At 43.9% G+C, this 23255-nt stretch overlaps 1 protein-coding gene across 2 annotated transcripts in view; it reads left to right on the top strand.

Moving 5' to 3' along the window:
* The window catches only part of ASCC3 (activating signal cointegrator 1 complex subunit 3), an 806286-nt gene that overhangs the window by 764265 nt on the left and 18766 nt on the right, over nucleotides 1–23255 (top strand). For both annotated transcript variants that reach the window (XM_075597525.1, XM_075597526.1), the window contains 3 exons: nucleotides 73–223; nucleotides 15533–15739; nucleotides 21469–21644. In XM_075597525.1, coding sequence (XP_075453640.1) covers nucleotides 73–223; nucleotides 15533–15739; nucleotides 21469–21644 — 534 coding nt within the window. The remainder of the gene's footprint in view (nucleotides 1–72; nucleotides 224–15532; nucleotides 15740–21468; nucleotides 21645–23255) is intronic.

The following is a 23255-nucleotide window of genomic DNA, read 5'->3' as shown; positions in this document are numbered from 1 at the left end:
GTCTTTACAAGAAAAGTTTAAATATTATAAAAATCTATTCCTGTCATAACTGTTTTTTCCCTTTTATTTCAGTAAATGGAACCAGGGAAAAAGAAAAAGTAATTCTGGAGATTTCACAGGCCCCATTGAGTGTCTTCCAGAGCTGATTGCTGTGTGTGAAGGAAGGGAAGACATGTTCACTTGCATTATAGAGCGTGACCTTCAAGCCATGCAGATTTCTAAGGTAATATGCTTTGTCAATGTCCTGCTTACAATTTCCATAAAATAAGTGCTATTAAGTTGGATCATTTATATACTCACAATAGTAATGGAGATAGTGAGTAGAATTCCTATCTAAACCAGTCCCCGGTACTGTTGAAGGAGCCCATGGATCTTAAATTATGTTAAACATTTAAATAAATAAATGGAGCAAATATCAGCCTGCTTGACACAGGGCTGTTGGACATTTGATAATATTTATAAAATGGTCGAGAACATTTTTTCAAAGGGAAACGCTGAGGGTGTAAGATGACTTGAGTAGTCGGACAATAATAGGTAATCCCCCCTTTAGTATCTGATGCAGTGAGTTGGCTGTCTGCAATCTCCATTACCCAGGGTATATGAAGGTTAAAAAATCTTCCACGATTTTCTAGCCTCAGGGATGCTGTCAATGTTCAGCGATGCAGCAACCAAATAAGTACCAATGTTACAGGTGTACGAATTTGGAAAAGCTTTTCATGGAAGGTAGTACATGTGCCCAAATGATTCTCCAGTCAGCTTCCAGCCACTTGCGACTTTGCATGCTTCCCCTGTTTCTATTTTGTATTCAGAAGTGGCACACACTAATTTGGTTGATTTCTGAAGTGCTTAAATGCAAGTACAGTATTAATGTAATTGTTTAGAAGAATTTTTTTTTTTTACTTATTGGTTATTACTTCATAAATTGGTTCTCTCTTGGCTCCAAAAAGATTAATCTACAGTAATGGTGAATGGTAATACAGTATTTAATAGAAATTATAGTGTTAAGCAGCTGGAATGGGCACCCATTCACTTGATAGTAGATGACAGGGGTTGTATACGTAGTAAGGGATGAAGGTGTAAGAATGTCGTGAAGCTGCTCCCCTATTTATACTGTGAGCTTGTAGGGAGCCTATAATTGTGTGAAGTGTGGGGGAGAATAATACAAAATATGATAGAAAATAGGTCTCAAAAAGTAGAAAAGGTTTACACACCTCTATAACAGAATGGCCACACTGACAAATAGCAAAGAATGCAAAGAAATAGAAGGTACTGTAGCACTCATCAGTATAACTCACTGTGTCTTCATCCTTGCAATTCAAAAATAGGACATCCAAGCTTGAAATCAATCTTATGTCAAGTGTGGGGGTGAGTCAGAAACAGGAGATAAGAGATTGGCTGCAACCCAGGAGTGTCTTTAAACCGACAGCAAAATAAATGAGTAGCAGAGGCATAGGTCATATCGTGGTAAGCTTTGTAGGTGAGAATTCAAATATTGAGTCTGATTCTGGATTATATGGGTAGCTTCTGTAGGGCCTTGCTCAGGTGAGTAGCAGAGGGAGGGTTTGTGTGACATACAGTAAATGAACTTGGCACCAACATTATGGACCAATGAAACCAAGGCAGGAGAGAGGGAGAACGGTTAGGAGCAGGTTGTAGTAATTGAAACATGACTTTGAGGGAGTTAAATTCAAAATGTGTTACTAACGGGTAGAAAAAAGGTTGAATTCTGGCAATACTGGTGAAGTGGAATCAACAGTACTGAACCATGTGTGTTGAATGAGAGCGCCGAGTCATAGATGACTCAAAAGCACCAAGCTTGTGGTGAGGATGGTGCAGTCTTTAAAGGTAAGTGAGAACTCTGATTTACAAGTGGAGATATACAGTAGGATGCGAATATGGAAAGTGCAGTTGTTGAGCTTGAGGTTACAGTAGGGCGTTCAATTGGATATAAAGGAAAGGTAATTTGTGACACTACTGGAGAGGAGAGTAGCAATTAAAAAGGAAACCAATGTAATGCAATGTGTGTTGGAGAAGTTTATGATCAGTAGCGCTAAAGGCAGCAGAGAGCTTTAGGAGCATTGTACCTAGGCTTCTGTCACAATGTATTTCAAGCCCTTCTCTTGGGCAGTCTTGTGGAGTTTTGAGTAACTGTGTGGATTCTATTTGTTATTAATGAAATTTGCGGTGTGAACTTTAATTCATAATGTAAATGGGGACAAGAGCATTCACTTTGCTATGTTGTTGTAAATTAAAATTAGCCAGGCTGTGGAAAATGGTTGGGGAATTGATCATCTAACATTGTGATATCAATGGGTGGAGTGAGTGAACAAGATTTATATTTCATTCATTATTTCAAATTGTGAACTGGAGCAGACTTGGGAAACCTGTATGAATCATCTAGATGAACTATATATGTTTTGTCTTGGAAAAGTTAATATAACTCCATTTGTAATTTTTAGTTTGCATTTTTATTTAATATATTTGTTTTTTTCTATGGCTCTTATATATATGTATATTCAATATATACATGCTTATGATATACATTTGTGATTCAAATATTCATAGATCTCTGTAATTTGTAAATTCTATGGGACCGGGATAATTGTACCTGCAAAATTATATGTATAGCACTGCATACTGTCTGTGCTGTATAGGGAAAACATAAATATATTATACTGTATTACATTTTCTGATTATTTCTTAAATGCAAAGCAGTATTTGTACCTCAATTCCAAAGGAGCTCTTAAGAGCAACAAGCAAAAGCAACACACATATATTCTGAATTTATCATGTGTCTTTCTCCAGCTGCTGTATGTTTTGCCACATTTGGAACCTACAATATTAGTAGCCTTAACTTGCTTTGTATGGCACCTGAAGATGTTGAATATTGAGACCACCAATGTATTTTCTGACATACTTCAATACTGTTTAAGACAATATTGATTAAATATTTAATCATACTGTAGCCCCCTGTAAACAGCACGGGCTATATATATCTTTCTCCTACTGTAGTAAGTCCTGTTAAGGGCAGGCGCCAGTAGTAATCATGGGTTTTCCCCCTTCACGCCCTGCCTTGAGTCATAGATGCAGGCCCCTGACTCTGCTGCAGGCATGAAACAGATGGGAGGTCCTGCTGACATCACGAGGGGTGAGGCTGACTCTATTTAGTAGCCAGTTCCTGTGAGTGACAGTAGTCTAGTCTAGTTCAAGTCTGTCCTGGGAGTTGGAGGAGAGGAGTAGGTCGAGCTCTGTCCTGGGAGCAGGAGAGAGAGAGATAGAACTCTGGCCTATTAGTTTGGAGAGTGAGCAGAGCTCCAGTGGACCAATGCCCCTCACCCTGATGAGGGGGTGAGGTGGAGGATCTATCCCCACCCAGAGTATACCCTCTGAAGTGGGCATTGGGGTATTGAGGCCCCTCACAGACCATCCTGTCGGAGTGCATCTTGGAGGAAAGGAGAGGAGAAGGCCTGTACACCTTTGGATTGCCTTGGGTGCTGCTGCTGCTATGTGCTGCCAAGGCTGCTGTGTGCGAGCTAGAGACAATAAAGAGACATTGCTGATTTTATCAGAGACTGTGTGTTATTCTGGAGCATCCACCCTGGGACCAGGGTTATTTCTTCTATAAGGGTCCTACCCCATATCCCTGGGAAGTTATAGAGGATGGAGGCGCTGCACCACCACTAAAGAATGAGGCAACTACCCCAGAAGCCTGGTCCTGTGTCCCCAACATCATCGCGGGAAGCTCAGGCCCTTCTGTTACCGGCAGGTACGCACCACTCAAACAAGTGTAGCCAGCCCTCACACACCCTAGATATAGCATCTGTGTCTGGGGGGGGGGGGGGAATATGGGTTACAATACCTTTCACTGTGGGCTCCAGGTGTGCTGGAGACAGGCCCCACTGTGAAGGTTATACTCCATACCCCTACCCAATAGACTGTTACATAGGCAGGGATATATAAAACAGGGTCCTTTATTGCATTCACTGCAGGTGTTATTACAGCGAAAACATTTATCAGCATAGGATCCCAGGCCTCTGGATGGTGCCTGGCCTTCTCTCAATTGAGGCCTTTGCAGTCTGATCTATTCACCTCAACCCCCTAAGGGGCTGAGACCTCCCAGCCGGGTGGGACTCAGACTGACTGTAATTCAGAATGTACCCTCCCAAGTACAGAGGAGGAGGGGACAAGGTCTGCACACGGATTTGCTGCACACAGACCAAGTGTCACCTCCACTCCAGTCACTCAGAGAGGCTGCTTGAGGGTGGAGAAAACCCAGGATGACAGCCTGTCATAGCCTGCAGCTATCAGGACTTACATGACAGGGATGGACAGAAGGATAGCCAGCACCAACCATGTCTACATAGTATTTAACACAGCATTGTTAATATTCAAAAGTAAAGTGATTAATATATTATTATGGTAATCTGTAAATGGAGTACAGTATGTGTGAAGGTTTATTCCTTTTATGCACAGTCAATACAGGCAAACTCTTTCCAAAGCTGAATACATATTCACAGCACCTCTCCCTGTGTTAAAGGAAATCCAGATGAATACCATCTCCACAAGTATTAATAAATAGAACAGGGGGTGATGTTTGCATGAATTGGAATAAGAGAACTAGTGGTTAGTAAAAATATATATTTTCTTACGGTTCCTAGAGTACTGGAGAAGAGGAGATTGACAAATTTGAATCAGTGGTTGGTTGAGATGCTAGCAATTTGCATCTTTGTAGCATGCAAAGAGCCCATTCTTTTGTGAACAGACTTAAAGTGTTGATGGAATAGATCTATGTGCCGTTTACCCAGTATTTCTACTTAGCAAGGATTAATGCTTGCATACCACATAATCGGCTTTACAGCATAAATCCGAATATTTAGAGCTGAGAATAGTGAGAGTGTCTTCTCTAACTATAAGTAATAAACCCTTGATAGGATACAGCTATGTATGCACGCTGTCACCTGGCCGGCTCCTCTCTGGTGTGTGCTGCTGATAATGAACCAATGACGGAGAGCAACAGTAGCAGTAGGATTAAAACTCCCTGAAGCCCCTGCTGCTGATATAGGGACACATGACAAAACAGCCAATCAGTGCAAAGGATCCTCTGGGCATCTAGGAAATGCAGGGAAGTAAAAGGAGGAGTTGAGAAGTGAGAACGTAGAGAGGAGTACTCCAGAGATGCTGCAGAGAACAGTCCCTGTCTGAACTGCCATGAACTGAGGGGAGTTCGGGCTGATGCAGAATAACATTAGGACCTGGCCATGAGGACAACTCAAAGGAGCTGGGTGATGAGGTTACAGCGGCTCCCCGAGTGGAGCTGAATGCAGATCAGCTGCCTTACCAGATTAAGGGAGGAGTGAGTAACTACAAAGGAGATCCTCACCACATACAAAGGGTACCGAAGCCTTTGCGAAGAGACAGGCCTGCTACAGTAACATACTCCAACGTTGTGCCAGCACTCACACTTGGGCCCCTTTTAGCCTGGGGTCAATGGGACTTGGGAGAGACACTGATACACAACTGCACAACGAATTATGTGAGATTTATTGTGCCTATACAGTATGTGGATGATCCTCCAGTTTTGGAATCATATATATTTATAGATATGTGTTTGTAGGGGTTTACTATGAATACGTTCTGGTTATTCACAGCCCGGTGTCGTGTCCTGTTGTCTGGCTTTCAGGCCACGTGCTCAACTAGGTTATAGCTAGGTAGTTTTAACCGCTCATCCTATTGTGAGATCATTTGTGATCAATAATAGGGTGCATGAGGAAAGATACATTGGCATATACACATATTTATCCAAGAAGGATTGAAAATAAGTCCTCTCTTTGCACTCTCTATTGTATTCTATGTGAAATACATATGTAGATATATCATAGGCTATTACATCGGCGAGGACTATCTAAAACCAAAACATAATAACATTTTATTACATCAAAAAGAATAACAAGTGACTATGTGAAAACTTAAAAAGGTTTAAAATTCCTGTTCACAGAGGGGTTGGTGGTAGGAGACTCTATATTATTTCAGACTGTGAAAAACACATAAATTATGTGTGTCTGTATACTTATATATAACCACACTGTCAGCTCAAATAAGTAGTCAATCAAATATAGGTAACTGCTCAGTATATAATGGTGATAAGTAACCACTGGGTTAAGTGCACATCCCTATGAGTATTTTCTAATTAAGGATACATCAGTAGAGTATATGAACTTATCTGTAGGTGTGGTCTCACGTTTGTCCCCTTCATGTGTTTTACCTATCATTAATTAGTCAGGAAGGGGCCGGACTGAGTACATACACACATATAAATAGCTGTGACGTATTTCCGTCATTTATCCCCTGATGAAATCACCGTGTGTGTGATGAAACGCGTTGGGAAGAGTGTGAGCTATTGATATTGAGTAAACTCCACTGCACTACCTGCTGGGACTCTACGAACTTTGTCACTTACCTGTGTATGAGTTACGCCAGTCTTCACCTCGCCGGGGTCACAGAACCATTTCCTCCCATCCGGGTGCCACTGTGTGAGCGGTGGACTTCCGGGTTACATCGGGAGAGGTGTGCAACCTCCAAGGCCCTGCTGGACGGTGGCTCAGAGGAGCTGAGACTTCACGGAGGAGAGGCGTGGAAACGGAGCAGCATTATCGTGCAGTTGGCGAATGAGTATACTCATTACATGTTTTTATATCACGTTTGTTTGTGAGTTTAATATTGCTGGACCTAGGAATTGTATTAAAAGTGTATTTGTCATATTACACTAGGATCGGGCGCTTTCTTTTCTTGTGTTTATATATATATATATACAGTGTTCGACAAACCTATACATTTGCTCGCCCCGGGCGAGTGGATTTAACCCCCGGGCGAGTAAATATTGGCCCAAGCAGCACACATTTGGTACTAGGTGGCGAGTAGATTTTTTGGTGATTTGTCAACCACTGTATATATATATATGTATGTATGTGTAATTTATATTTACATACACACACATACTCTTGCATCACTAACACTCAGGGACCATTTAACACCTCAAGTCATAAAACGCATACTGCACAGGGGGGAGGGATAGACTTCACAGAACACATTCCAGAATGCACTGTTCTAAAGTTAAAAAAAAACTTTTTTGGCTCACTCATTGTAACATCGCCGGAAGAAGAGATCAGTGTATCTCAAAAGCATGCACAAATAAAAGCACAAATAAAAGCATTTCGTTACATAGTGTGTGTGTGTGTGTGTGTGTGTGTGTGTGTGTGTGTGTGTGTGTGTGTGTGTGTGTGTGTGTGTGTGTGTGTGTGTGTGTGTGTGTGTGTGTGTGTGTGTGTGTTACGAGAGAGTGAATAGAAAACCATTGACAGTGAGGGATGTGCTTTTGCACTTTGCACAGTGTTCTTGATTTGCCTGGCTGGGTACTGCTGTTGCGGCTCCGGACCTGGCAGTGATACCCAACGGCTGAATGCAGCAACTCTAGTAATAGAATGGCAGTGGCTGCTGCCTCAGTGGCCTGGGCTGTGTAGTGGCACACTAGCTGCAGAGAATGAGGGAAACGAAATGTGCATAATTTTAACCCTCCTTGAAATTAATTCACACTGTATTGTTGTTATAATCTTATTATTAACTATGAATATACTGCTATATAATTTATATACTAGACACCGAGACGGTATAGGAGAAAAGCACACGCCACTGAGGCCAGGCAGGTACCAGCCGAGGGAATGGACTGAACACATACAGACAGGGGTCAGTCCAGTGACAGGCTAATGGTTAAGCTACAAGTTTTATTAAGTAAATAATGTATATATGTTTGACCTATAGTACAGCAGCAGCCCTAACCAACCACCAACAGCTAAAACCTGCCTACAACACAACGGCTTACACGTGAAGCTGCACCCCTATTTATATACACCTCCCATAATAAATCCCCTGAAAAGTCTTCTCTTTCCCCTGCAGGTCCTGAAAAAAACAGGACTCTAAGTGTTGCATGACATTACGACGTCCCGTTGTCATGGCAACACAGCATTATTTGATGCCTCACGGCCATTTTTTTCAGGACTTACAGGGGAAACAGTAGAATTTTCAGGGGAGAAGACGGAGATCGCTGCACTCCACCGCCGCACCACACCGCCGGACCCCGCCGCCAGTAAGAGTTGTGAGGGGGGGGGGGAGGTAAGAGCCATGGAAGGGGGGGGTAATTTTAATTAAAGTGCGGCCCGAATCTGCTTTCCTTGGAGCAGTTTGGCCCGTTTCACATTATAAGTTGTGCAGGCCTGGTATAGGGTGGCTTACCATGAAAAAAGTCCCTCCCACTGTATGCATTGTGATCAGTGACGTCACCTTGAGGGTATATATACTGAGAATGAAGGTTGTAGAACTTCGGTTCCTGGGAGTGACAGTTGGAGGAGCCTCGCAGTTGGTAATGTAAATAAGTTCCTGTCTATAGTTAATGTATAGTGATAATGTCCTGTCTCTGTTTGTTGTTTTGTAGTTGGGGAAAGGCCAATCTAGTTTGCGTCCATAGCAATGGAAGTGCAGAAGCTTACAGGTTCCTACAGCGGAAGCTTACAGCTGCAGTGGCCGTTATTCAAAAAAATCACGTGTTGTGTACATCGCAATACCGATGTCATGACGCGGGATGTCTTCCAACCTTACCGCCTTAAGACACGAGTGCAGAAAATGGCATTTTAGAGTTCTGGTTTTTAAACACCTTAAATTGACACAGTAGCACAGTACTGTACACATTCTAATTCATTCATTTCATTGCACCCAAAGAAACAGAATCCATGCAATTCAACAAAGCAATCGCGATAAGCGCGGGTGCCTGGGGCGATTGGCCGCGTTCATGCTGCGTGGAGTACAGCAGAGCACACGAAATCGGAGCTGTGATTTGTTTGAATAACGGCCGCTCCAGCTGTGTGCCCTATTGGGGTTATCCAAGTGGTAGTCCTGGGATCTAATTGTATTGGCCCTGCTAATAGGCCCCCTGTTGTCTCCGAAACACAGTGCTTAAGAGAGGTACCTTGTGCCGAGATAATGATCCCACAGTTCATGATAGTAAGGGTAACCTAAGATGGGGCGCTATTGAGATAAAGAGTTGCAGATGCTACGCAGTAGAATAGAAGAAGTAACGGCGGTCACTGCATGAATAGAATCTCCGCCAAAGTGAAGATAAAATCAATCTTTATTCAAGACGTGGTGCTGGACATCACAAAGATTCAATTCTCTGACGCGTTTCGTTCCGTTTAGGAACTTTATCAAAGAGTATAATGAATCTGGTCACATGGATCTTAAATAGGCAGGTCCCCTTCAATCATTGGCTGAAAATTAAATTGAATCAGGTAAAAGTAATTAATGGAACTCTGATTCATGATTGAAGCCTTGTGTGGAGAGGGAACATGTCTATAAATATATACTGTGAATACACAAAAACACATAATAGGACAAGTGATAACAACAAAACAAATAATTAATAAAATGATACTATTAAAAACAAGTACAAGTGATGTGCAGCATCCTGAGTTAAAAAATATATGTGTACATAAACAAATTGCACAGGGAAAACATGGTAAGAGTTAATGAGTAAAAATATATATATAACACATGTTGAAACATAATGAATACTGATTATATATTTAAAATCTGTATGTATGTAAACCAATATAATGTCAAACTTATATTGAAAAATCAATAAAATAATATAATAAATATTGATGATTAGTGAGATGTTTCTCACATTGAAATGTGAGTCCCATGGATGACAATCTCAATACAATTAATGTTTGTTTCCAACATTGCACAGAACATAATAGATGTATATAATACAAAGTACCAAATACAAAGTTGTGTTGAGATGCATGGAGACACACTCCCAAGACTCCCCTCGCATTCAACCATGCAAGAAGTGTTTCAACTCCCACTCATGGTTGATGCCGTGCGGATGGAGAGTGTTGAGAGTGTATATCCAAAACATCTCTTGTTTATTTAAGGTATTTTCCCTATTGCCACCTCTGGGGTGGCAGGGAATATGTTCTATAGCTGAAAAAGAAAAGTTCTGAATGCCCCCATGAGGGCATTGTGCAAAGTGTCTAGGAACTGGATGGTTTAAGTCCCTTTTCTTAATTAAACGTACATGTTCAGATATTCTTTGTCTGAGTGGTCTTATTGTGCGGCCTATATATTTATGTCCGCAGCCACAAAAAAGGATGTAGATTACAAACGAAATGTTACAATTAAGAAAGGTCTTTATATGATATTTCTTAGAATTAGTATAAGAAATGTATTTACTCTGGCAGGCGTACTGGCACATGGAACACGTCCCACATTTATAGAAACCCTTGGGAATGCTCGAAATTCCAGTTAAGTTGGATTTAAAATTGAACATACTTGGTGATAAGTGTGATGCCAAAGTTTTGGCTTTCCTATAGGAAAATCTTGGACCTTGTTGCAATAGTGGGCGGATGTCTTTGTCTAGTAACAATGTGTGCCAATGTTTAGATATTATATTGCAAATATCTTGAGATTGTGAACTATATGTGCTAATGAAGAAGGGACTTTTATTATTGTCCGATCGTGACAATATTTCTCTTTCATGTTTGGGTATATAATTTCTAGATTTTTTGCACACAAGTTCACTCCTCTCTTTGAGATCTGCTTTAGCAAAAGCTGTTGCTATATCTTTTGCTGAGTATCCCCGCTCTAGAAACCTCTCAGACATTTCCCTTGCACGGGACAGAAACACCTCATTATCTGAGCAAAGTTTTTTTTAATCTAATAAATTGTGTCCCTGGTATATTCCTGATCAACGACCGTGGATGGGAGCTTTGAGCACATAATAATGTGTTTCTAGAATTCTGCTTCCTATAGATGTCGGATTGAATGGTTTTATTTGCGTCAATATACATTAGTGGGATCGCTTGTTTTCCTTTTTGCTCATTTTGACATCTGAGGGTAGTTTTGACCCATACCCCGCCACACACACATCTTAGGAGCATCGAACATTATGGGGTTCATTCCCCCTACTCTATAGACGCTACGCAGTAAATGGCCACTTAAGATGACAGAACCGAGCTTATGCACTTTCCTAACATGAGAGAGTAAGGATTACCTGGGGAAGAATTAAACCGTACAAACCTGGTTGTTATCCAGTTAAAGTGTGTCTAGTAACGAATGTCCACGCAGCCCAAGCACGCTGCCTAGGGGTCACACTCGACTCCTCTCACATTCGCCCCTCACATTCAAGACATATCTAAAACCTGTCGATTTTTCCTCCGCAATATAACAAAGATACCTCCGTTCCTCTGTTGCTTGACTGCTAAAACTTTGACTCTGGCCCTCATTCTCTCCCGCCTCGATTACTGTAACCTCCTGCCGTCCGGCCTTCCTGCCTCTCACCTGTCTCCCGTACAATTTATCCTAAACGCTGCTGCCAGAATCACTCTACTCTTTCCTAGATCTGTCTCAGCATCTCCCCTCATGAAATCACTCTCCTGGCTTCCTATCAAATCACGCATCTCGCACTCAATTCTCCTCACTTTTAAAGCTTTGCACTGTTCTGCTCCTACTTACTGTACATCTCAGCCCTAATTTCTCGCTATGCACCATCCCGACCTTCTCTCTACCCTTTTTATCTAAAGCCCTCTCCCGCCTTTAACCCTTCTCACTGACTGCCCCACACCTCTGGAATGCCCTTCCCCTCAATACCCGACTAGCACCCTCTATATGCACCTTTAAGACCCACCTTAAAACACACTTGCTTAAAGAAGCATATGAGTAGCACGGTGGTTAATACAATACACGATACATAAAACTTGGCCCCCTGCAGACGCACTTACCTGAATGCCCTCCTACTGTCTCTGTACGTTCCCCCCACCAATTAGATTGTAAGCTTCCCGGAGCAGGGACTCCTCTTCCACAATGTTACTTTTATGTCTGAAGCACTTATTCCCATGATCTGTTATTTGTATTATTTGTTATTTATATGATTGTCACGTGTAGTACTAATGTGAAGCGCTATGTACATTAATGGCGCTATATAAATAAAGACATACATACATGTCTAGATGTGAAGAGCATAATCAACATCTGTTAATAAAGCTCCTTTTTGTACTGTAAGGCCGCGGCCATGCGGAGAGTGACTGCGCGTGCGCCACTAACAAAAGGCCGTACCTCAATGAGGACGGCCATAGAGCGTGCATGTGCAAGAGCGACGGCGCAGCCTTTTTTTCGTGCGACAAAATATTTGATTTTGTCGCTCAATGGCCGGGTCATTTGAGCGATTCCGCCAATGAGGGCAAACAAGCTCCGTGAGGCCACGCCACCCCGTTGCGTCTCCCCCCCCCGGCCATGAATCGCCTCTGCAGAAGGCGCGCGTGACGCCACATGTTCAATCGCACTCATCATTGCGAGGCTTGCAAGCAATGGGATTTGGCCTTTTCATGTAACAAAGCTCAAGGACAATGAATACATACAGCATGTGGTCACTACAGCTATATCCCGGCCACAGATGAAATCACAGACTATGTTTGTACTTTTTTAAATATTTATGAAGAAGTCATAGTTTTGTTATATATCAATTCTTTGCTCAAAGTGCACAAAGCATAAAGTATGTGAACTGTGGGATTCCAATGTGCCTTATTTTCCTATAGCTAATGTGAAATGTAACATTTAAGATTTTGAGCGATGCAGGGGAAAATTGAACAATATGAAATGCTCTATATAAAATCATTTCCATTTACAATCGTTTTCAAATGGGAATTAGACTCTGATTTTCACTGAACTTGTTAACCAAGAGAGAACTGAATCTTTGGTTATCCACTTCATTAGGTGGTTAATATAATATTGCTTATACTCATTAGGCTATTGTCCCTACAGATGAAAATGTTTTCTCCACAGACTATTATGTGCTTTGCATTAAGGGCAATAATTTTATACTATAACATCTTACTCCCTTGTGTGCATATACAATATAATAAATAGTCTATTAGTCACTCCTACATTTTTTTTACACTAGTACTCTTAGTATTAATCCTTATTTCTTAATGTATGTATAAACTAATCGCTATCTATTCCCCCCCCCCCCCTAATATTCATAGTGCAGTTTTACATCTTTTTGCTAGGCTATAGGCTATTCTGTAAAGTAGCATATTTCAATATTTTAATTTGTGCCGTGTATATTATATATATATTGTGGTGTACATTAAATGCATGTCAACAATACATTTTGCTAGATTTTTGTTTTGATGGGTTTTTTTTTTTCTAGAACAAAACTATTGTGGCATGAAAGATTGTATTTTAGAATCATTATTGTCCAGTGCCACAAGTGAACCGTGATGATTTCTCTACCTTTTTAATAAAAGAAAATGTGTTTATATTCTATTTCCTCATGTTAACTTTTTTTCATAGTGTTGATAAGGGATAAAGCTATATCATTTTTCCCTCTCAGAAAATCATTGAATGATTAGGATGGTTTATACAGGGCTGTATAGAGGAAATTTAAATATTTACATTTTCAGGTAGCTGATCTGTTTTCTTCACCATACAATTAGGAGTTTGTTATAGTAGGTAAAAGGATTGTTCAATTTCAGAAGAATAAAATACGCAACAACAACAGTGAATGAATGAATAACATTTCAATAAACCATATTAAATGTCTGCATTTCTAATTCGATTATCATCAAAAATATGAATAAAGGCAATTTGTATAAATCGGAACAAGGTTTCACTTAACAACACATTTCTGTCATAATAGAAATTGAGCTCACACCAAGTTTCAAATGTGATGGAAAATTATCAGAACATTGTTATAATTAGTTCAGGGAGAACTCAGATGTAAACTTACCTAATTTATTTGCATAAATTGTCATTCTGTTATCTTTAAAACCAAATGCAAATTGGCTCTGTCTGATATGATGATGGATATCTGGCTCAAAAGTACTTCAATTTGCGTAGCAATCTGGTGTCGTCTCTACTGTGAGGCGATCCCAGGTAACATCAAAATTCTGAATTATTCCAGAAATTAGCAGGTTTAAAGCATCAATTTAAGTGCTAATTGCGGTAGTAATGAGAAAAAGCAGTACTACTGCGAGATTTGCATCTTCTGCCCCATCAGTATGCCTGCAACGGCTGCTGACTGGGAGAGGATTTGGCTGCTAATTAAATAATTGTATGCATGGTAGTGTTCTTGTCTGATTCAATAGATGAAGATTAATCCTCCGATAAATATGTTTGGCTGGTGTTCACAGTACCTGCAAAAATAGCTTGTGTGTGAGCGTGTATGTGGACTATGTTTGTATGCATTTATAAAAAAAAATATACATATATATATATATATATATATATATATATATGTGTGTGTGTGTGCACATATATAGCTATATATTCAAAATACAACCTTTGTAACATCATGACAAGAATTAACAACGTGCTTGATAGAGCCTCCAATGTCTAACACATATTATTTATAGTACAAATTATGGTAATCTAGCATCACTTCAGTTTATAGAGGTAATATAAACCCAATGTAATTTTTGAAATGACTTTTTATTGCCCATGTAAAGTACTACAGTAATACATACAAATGTTATTATGATTTAATATGTACTTTGAAACACTAGTGTTATATTCAAAAGAATTCCTTTTATTTGGAAATAGAGGAAAATCTTTTGGGGATATGTATCAAACACGGACGATCTGCGTCAATATTCAAGCAGCGACATGTGTGAATCTTTAAAATGTCGCTTATAACATTTGACACAGATATCTTTGAAGGAGAGGCTGACGCCACTTAATCCTAGCGGATTTATTTGGCGCAAAGAGAGTGGAAAACTTTCCCAGCTATAGGTACACCTTTTGATGCATCAAATTAGAATATTGCACTGACTCCTCCCTTAACTCCTCCCATAACCACTCTCCAAAACCCTCATGGCGCAGGGGAAGCAAATTGGGACAAAAAATTGAGAAAAGCCGCTTGATACATTGACAGTCGCACAGAATGATAAGTGACGCAATTGAACCCGGTATTGGAGCAATGCTCCAGTTTGCAACAGTTAATACATATCCCCCTTTGAGCTCAATAAATCCAGCTCAAGAGCAAACTACATTTTTTTTTATTTTTTAGAACAATGCATTTTTATAAATACTTTATATCACAAACATTAGCTTACTTCAGCTGCTATCATTTTCATATTAAACCCAATGCAGTTTAACATAAATTTCTGTGTAATACATTTTTCTGGTAATACTTCCCCTCACAACTTTAGATGCATTGGACCTTTTAAAAATAAATAACCATAAAATTCAGTAGTTTCTATCAAACACAAAACTTCTTGTTCTGTTATTTAATAATAGTGCTAGATCAGACTGTTGCAATAACCAAGTTGAAGAGCCATATGTGGTCAAGGCTAAAAATGCACAGTGATCATTAACCTTTGCAATACAAGAAGACTGACCCTTAATTGTAGATCAATTAAGGGATTGAAAAACAATTGGTTAAAATGATGTGCATCAATTTTTCAAATATATTTCTTTTTCCCTATAGGCTTGGAACTTTGTATCAAATCTTCCAGTTATAGAAGTTGGATTGAGCATTAAAGGATGGTGGGAAGATGCAATTCAAACAAAGAATGAACTACCCATTCCTACCGTCCTCCCTGGCAAACCAGACAAAAAATGGGCCAGTTTACATGCTGATCAAGAATATGTGCTCCAAGTAAACCTACGCAGGATCCGAATGGGATACAAAAAGGTACATTATTGATGACTCCTGCTGATGACCATCATTGGTCAGATGTTTCGGTTTACGGTAAACGTACCGTCTTATTTTTATTTATAAAATGTTTTACCAGGAAATTAATGCATTGAGAGTAAACTCTCGTTTTAAAATATGTCCTTGGCACAGAGTTATGATGACAATACATGGTTACATAACATTTATTTATACAGCGAAGTAGTCACATTTTGTTAAATATCGTCACAGAAAGGTCTAGTGCACCCTGGCGGTTTCATCAAGAAGAGGATCTCTAATGGTGATGCAGGAACACCGAGAGGTGCAGTCCCAAATCTGGCCAAAGTCCTTTTACAGCTCCAGGAGTACTTTGCAGCACACACTCAGTACCAACTTGTAGTTCAAAGTAACATATTTTTTATTACAGAGGACCATGACAAAAGTGCAACGTTTCATGGGACGGGGTGCAGTATATTGTCAATATAAAGCACATGATCAAGCAACAGACAGTGACTGGGTGGGTGGGTGTTAGACAGTGACTTGGTAAACAGTGACTGGGTGGGGTAGGTGGGAAACAGTGACTTTGGGAGACAGTGACTCTTGACAGTGACTGGGTGGTTGGGTGGGAGACAGTGACTGGGTGGATGGGAGACAGTGACTTGGTGACTGGGAGACAGTGACTGGGTGGGGAATGACAGTGACTGGGTGGGTGGGAGACAGTGACTGGGTGGGTGACAGTTGGTGACAGTGACTGGGTGGAGGACAGTGACTGGGTTGGGGACAGTGACTGGGTGGGGGACAGTGACTGGGTGGGGGACAGTGACTGGGTGGGGGACAGTGACTGGGTGGGGGTCAGTGACTGGGTGGGGGACGGTCAGTGACTGGGTGGGGGACGGTCAGTGACTGGGTGGGTGACGGTCAGTGACTGGGTGGGTGACGGTCAGTGACTGGGTGGGTGACGGTCAGTGACTGGGTGGGTGACGGTCAGTGACTGGGTGGGTGACGGTAAGTGACTGGGTGGGTGACGGTCAGTGACTGGGTGGGTGACGGGTGGGTGACGGCCAGTGACGGGTGGGTGACGGTCAGTGACTGGGTGGGTGACGGTCAGTGACTGGGTGGGTGACGGTAAGTGACTGGGTGGGTGACAGTCAGTGACTGGGTGGGTGACGGCCAGTGACGGGTGGGTGACAGTCAGTGACTGGGTGGGTGACGGTCAGTGACTGGGTGGGTGACGGTAAGTGACTGGGTGGGTGACAGTCAGTGACTGGGTGGGTGACGGGTGGGTGACAGTCAGTGACGGGTGGGTGACGGTCAGTGACTGGGTGGGTGACGGTCAGTGACTGGGTGGGTGACGGTCAGTGACTGGGTGGGTGGGGGACAGTGACTGGGTGGGTGGGGGACAGTGACTGGGTGGGTGGGGGACAGTGACTGGGTGGGGGACAGTGACTGGGTGGGGGACAGTGACTGGGCGGGGGACAGTGACTGGCGGGGGACAGTGACTGGGTGGGGGATGGTCAGTAACTGGGTGTGTGACGGTGACTGAGTGGGTGACGATGACTTGGTGAGGTGACTTACCTTGACCAGCTTGCCGCTGGACGCTTCCCCCTCCTGCTCCTGATATCCCCGCAGCAGCTCCCCGGGACAGGAGGTGGCTTGGGGGAGGGGGCGTGGGAGGTGGGCTCGGGGGGGGGGGGCATGGGAGGTGGGCTCAGGGGGTGCGCGGGAAACTGGCCTGGGGGGGGGTGCGGGTCCAGGAGGAGCTTGCTGGTACTTCCCCCTCAGACCCACGTTGGGAGCATGGGGGGGGAGCTTGCCGCAGGAGGTGCTGGCTGCCGGTACTTCCCCCTCCGTCCCGTGGGCCGCAGGAGGTGCTGGCTGCCAGTACTTCCCCCTCTGTCCCACTTTGGGAGCGTGGGGGGGGGGAGCGGGCCGCAGGAGGAGCTGACTGCCGGTACTTCCCTCTCCGTCCCACGTTGGGAGCGCGGGTGGGAGCGGGCCCTGCGCATGCGCGATTGGAGCGGGGGGAGAGCGGGCCCTGCTTGCCCTGCGCATGCGCGTTGGGAGCGGGCCCTGCTTGTCCTGCGCATGCGCGTTGGGAGCGGGCCCTGCTTTTTTAAATTATTATTTATTTAATTAACTGGCGCCCGGCCGCGCAGGGGGCCCGGGACGCCAGTGCCCTTTGTCCCCCCCTGTTGGCGGCCCTGCATTAACCTAAGGTAATGCCTATTAATCCTAACGGAGTATTAACGAAAGCAAATAGTGTCTCTTGAACCAAGATTCACTCACACAAAAATCATGTAAGGTCAGGGCACATTGATTTATATACTGTACCTCCAAATAGAATACCCTACGCGCCACATGGTGAGATAACTGGGAAATTTGTTATTTTAAATATGTGAAAGATATTAAAATGATTTCATTTAGCATATTTCCCATAATTCTCTCCCTCCCTGCTTTTTAAATAACGTACCATTATTTATGATAGCGCAGTATTATAAAAAATAATGTGATATTAAGCCTATGCTGAATGACGACCGTTATTTTTGCATATAGTTACTATTTAAATACGACATTAGCTCAGGAAAAAAATCTTAGTGAATCTACCCCTAAATTGTATGTAAGTATCCACAAACACATTAACAATTAAAGCAAAAAATGCACAAATAAACCAATTTACTAATAAAATAACTTGGTTTAACTGTGTTTTCTTTTAGCTGTCTTCATTAACCAATGTCCCAAATTAATTAATTGCTTTGGCTCATCGCAAATACCCATATCTCCTGATATTGGCCTTGCCATTTCTTTAACACTGAATGTAGACTTTACCTCGACTTAACCCTGTATCCCTGGGAATAGTGTTTCTGACATATTTTATAATGACATGAGTGCACATCCTCAAATAGCCAGAATGTATTCCTAAACATGAAGTATACAAACATTTACCTCATATTCATGAAATGAGAAAGCTATTAGAACTGATTATATCAATGACCAAGTTAATGAAGGCCCTCAAAATGAACTAGGAGATGAAAAAATACTCAAGTAACAATGTACAGTGCACATCTACTGTACATTAACAAAATCTTTTCCTCTTTCCCGTCAAACACAAGGCATGTGATGCATAGATTACTGCACAGTCCTACAGTTCTCATCTTTTGGCTTTACCCTGAAAAAACAGTGAAGTCCTTTTGTGACCTTATATAATGTACTAGCTGAGAGACCCGGCGTTGCCCGGGATGTAAATGCGTAATAGGTAGTATTATTTATAAATCGTGGAACAATAGGTGAGTATTTGTTGTAAAGGTTTGGGGGGGGAGAAAGGGGAGCGGGGGGCGAGAAAGGGGAGCGGGGGGGGAGAAAGGGGAGCGGGGGGGGGGAGAAAGGGGAGCGGGGGGGGGGAGAAAGGGGAGCGGGGGGGGGGGGAGAAAGGGGAGCGGGGGGGGGGAGAAAGGGGAGCGGGGGGGGGGGGGAGAAAGGGGAGCGGGGGGGGGAGAAAGGGGAGCGGGGGGGGGAGAAAGGGGAGCGGGGCGGGGGGGAGAAAGGGGAGCGGGGCGGGGGGGAGAAAGGGGAGCGGGGCGGGGGGGAGAAAGGGGAGCGGGGCGGGGGGGAGAAAGGGGAGCGGGGCGGGGGGGAGAAAGGGGAGCGGGGGGGAGAAAGGGGAGCGGGGGGGAGAAAGGGGAGAGGGGGGGGGAGAAAGGGGAGCGGGGGTGGAGAAAGGGGAGCGGGGGGGGGGAGAAAGGGGAGCGGGGGGGGGGGAGAAAGGGGAGCGGGGGGGGGAGAAAGGGGAGCGGGGGGGGGAGAAAGGGGAGCGGGGGGGGAGAAAGGGGAGCGGGGGGGGGAGAAAGGGGAGCGAGAAAGGGGAGCGGGGGAAAGGGGAGCGGGGGACGGGGGAAAGGGGAGCGGGGGAAAGGGGAGCGGGGGACGGGGGAAAGGGGAGCGGGGGAAAGGGGAGCGGGGGAACGGGGGAAAGGGGAGCGGGGGACGGGGGAAAGGGGAGCGGGGGGGTGGAGAGCAGTGGGCATATGTATTGTCATAATTTATGTATGGGCGAAAGGGGAGCGGGCGGGGGGAGAAAGGGGAGCGGGGGAAAGGGGAGCGGGGGACGGGGGAAAGGGGAGCGGGGGAAAGGGGAGCGGGGGACGGGGGAAAGGGGGACGGGGGAAAGGGGAGCGGGGGGGGTGGAGAGCAGTGGGCATATGTATTGTCATAATTTATGTATGGGCATTTCCCCCCCCCCTCCTCCGTGCGTCCATCCCGCTGCTGGTTTGGCTGGTGGCCCCCCCCCATTACCCGTGACTCCCCCGTTCCCTGTGACTCGTGACTCGCAGCTCGCCCCCCCCCCCCCACCATTCCCCGTGACTTGCGCTCCTCCCCCCCCCCCCCCCCGGCGCCCGCTTGGTCCCCCGATGTGCCGTCCTGCTGAGTGAGGCGTGCAGGCGGCGGCAGGAAGCGCCCTGTGTGGGCCTGAGACTCGCGCTCCCCCCCCCCCCCCCCCGGCGCCCGCTCGATGTGGCGTCCGGCTGAGCGGCGGTAGGAAGCGCCCTGTGTGGGCCTGAGGCTGAGGCGGCATGTGCAGTGGGCCTGAGGCTGAGGCGGGACGCGCAGTGGGCCTGAGGCTGAGGCGGGACGCACAGTGACTTACCTGAACGGGTGGTAGCGCCGGGGAGGTAAGGGAGCGGCTGGGGTAGGAGGGCCGCGCTTCCCGTCCGGAGCCAGTGCAGGGCGGCGCACGTGATGGGGGGGGCGGACAGAGGGGGTGTGTGTGTGTGTGTGTGTATAGAGCTGCTGTGGTGTGTGTGTGTGTGTGTATAGAGCTGCTGTGTTGTGTGTGTGTGTGTGTGTGTGTGTGTATAGAGCTGCTGTGTTGTGTGTGTGTGTGTGTGAATAGAGCTGCTGTGTTGTGTGTGTGTATAGAGCTGTTGTGTGTGTGTGTGTGTGTGTGTGTGTGTGTGTATAGAGCTGCTGTGTTGTGTGTGTGTGTGTGTGTGTGTGTGTGTGTGTATAGAGCTGCTGTGTGTGTGTGTGTGTGTGTGTGTGTGTGTGTGTGTGTGTGTGTGTGTGTGTGTGTGTGTGTGTGTGTGTGTGTGTGTGTGTGTGTGTGTGTGTGTGTGTGTGTGTGTGTGTGTGTGTGGCCCGTCACTCCGCCTCAGGCCAATGAGAGGTGTGCGGGGGCGGGCGGCCCAAGGGACCAATGAGATTTCCCCTAGGGACACCGGACATCCAGGCAGGCAGGCATACAGTGCTTTCACTAATATAGTATAACATGTGACAACAGGTGATCATTTTTGGGGCGGTCTGGTTGTTCAGAAAACAATAAAAGATTTTACTTTGCAAAAATATATTCAAGTATAGTTTTAAAGCAGGGGTACGCAAAGTTTCCTGCATGTGCCCCCCCTGTCTCCTCCCCCCCCCCGCTCCCCCCTCCCCTCCCTGCACTGCTCCTCCGTCAAATAACGTCGCGGGGTCATGTGACATCGCAATGTGACGCCACGTGACCCCGCAACGTGAATTGCCATGGAGATGCGTCGCTGGAAGGGAAGGTAACTAAAAGGTTACAAAGGCCTAACGTGATCCCCGGCATTTATTTTAAATGCCGGGGAAGCGTTGGGCCTCTGTAACAGCCGCACCCTCCCCCCCCAGAAAATCTTGCAATTCCTCTGGGGGAGCACGCCCCCCACTTTGCACACCCCTGGTTTAAAATAAGCATGATATTTTGTCATATTCAATGTATTTTTATTTTTTTCTCATAGGGAAAACAAGACAGCAAAGCAGTTGCTCCTATGTTTCCAAAGGCCAAAGATGAAGGCTGGTTTTTGGTTCTGGGAGAAGTGGATAAAAAAGAGCTTGTTGCGCTAAAGAGAATTGGATATGTCAGAAACAGAAATACAGTGTCAATGGCTTTTTACACTCCTGAGAATACTGGAAGGTAAGACAAAGTGCTGCACATACCTTTCTGGCTATGTATATAGGAGAAGTAGTGGCTCAGTGAGTAAAGACACTGACTGGCACTGAGTTTGAAGCAGGGGAACCTGGTTCAATTCCCGGTGTCGGCTCCTTGTGACCTTGGGCTTGTCACTTTATCTCCCTGTGCCTCAGTCACAAAAAAACATAGATTGTAAGATCCACTGTGCCTGTAAAATGTCTCTGTAATGCGCTACGTAAAAACCAGCAGCGCTGTACAAGAACATGCTTAAAAAAAAAATATATATATATATATATATATATATATATATATAATGGAAATATTACTGTATCCTCATGTGCATGTCTTAGACATGTCTACAACCCTGCCTTTCACCATTATCACCCAACACACAGTGCTTCCACTGCAGGGATTCTGGCATGCAAATGAGCACACAGTGCCACCTTTTGCTTTTCTCATGGAGGGTTTTTGTCACTTTTTTTACTCACCATAACGTGTGTCTGTGTGTATATATGTATATTTAAATATACAGTATATATATATATATATATATATATATATATATATATATATATTTTATATATATATATATATATATATATATATATATATATATATATATATATATATATATTGAATGCATGTCTATAGATATATCATTACAGTAATATGTTTATTTTTTTTAATTGGGACAATATTATTGACACATATATTAAAATACCTCAGAGGTCATCCTTGGGGCTATGATAACTGGTACTACAAGCCATATATTTGATATTGCAGTCAATGGTTTTGTAATATTTAAGTAATAATCCACGAAGAACAGGGCATTACTGGCCAATAACCCTGGCTGAAAGAGTTGAAGGCCCAAGCTGAAGGACTTTAACCCAGCCAGGGCATTATTGGAAGGTCATTCCCTGTTCTGAGGGGATTATTACTATTATAGGCTAAATGTATTTTATTTAAATAAAATTGTAAATACATTAAAGCACCTCTATATACACTTGCTTTAGCTATAGATATACACCCATACACACACACACACACACACACACACACACATACATACACATACACATACACACACACACACACACACACACACTCTCTGCAGCTCTATACACACTCTATATTAACACTCACAAGGTAATTCCCTGTTCTGAGGGGATTATTACTATTATAGGCTAAATGTATTTTATTTAAATAAAATTGTAAATACATTAAAGCACCTCTATATACACTTACTGCAGCTATAGCTATATATATACACCCATACACACACACGGTGCAGCTCTATACACACATACAACACACTGCAGCTCTACGCACATGCACACACCACACTGAGCTCTACACACACACACACTCTGCAGACTCACACATACACAAACTCTGCAGCTATACACACACACACACAAACTCTGTAGACTGACCTGGACACACACACACAACACACTCTGCAAACTCACACACATTCTGCAGCTACACACACACACACACACACACTGCAACCACACACATACACAAACTCTGCAGACAGACACACAAAAACAAACTCTTCCTCCTCATTGTCTCCTGCACTGAGCTCTCTGCAGTGATGGAGGGGCAGGAGTC

This window comes from Ascaphus truei, chromosome 4 (assembly GCF_040206685.1).
Source record: "Ascaphus truei isolate aAscTru1 chromosome 4, aAscTru1.hap1, whole genome shotgun sequence".
Classification (NCBI taxonomy): domain Eukaryota; kingdom Metazoa; phylum Chordata; class Amphibia; order Anura; family Ascaphidae; genus Ascaphus; species Ascaphus truei.
Note: the sequence above shows the minus strand (reverse complement) of the source record. Positions and strands in the feature narration are given on the sequence as shown.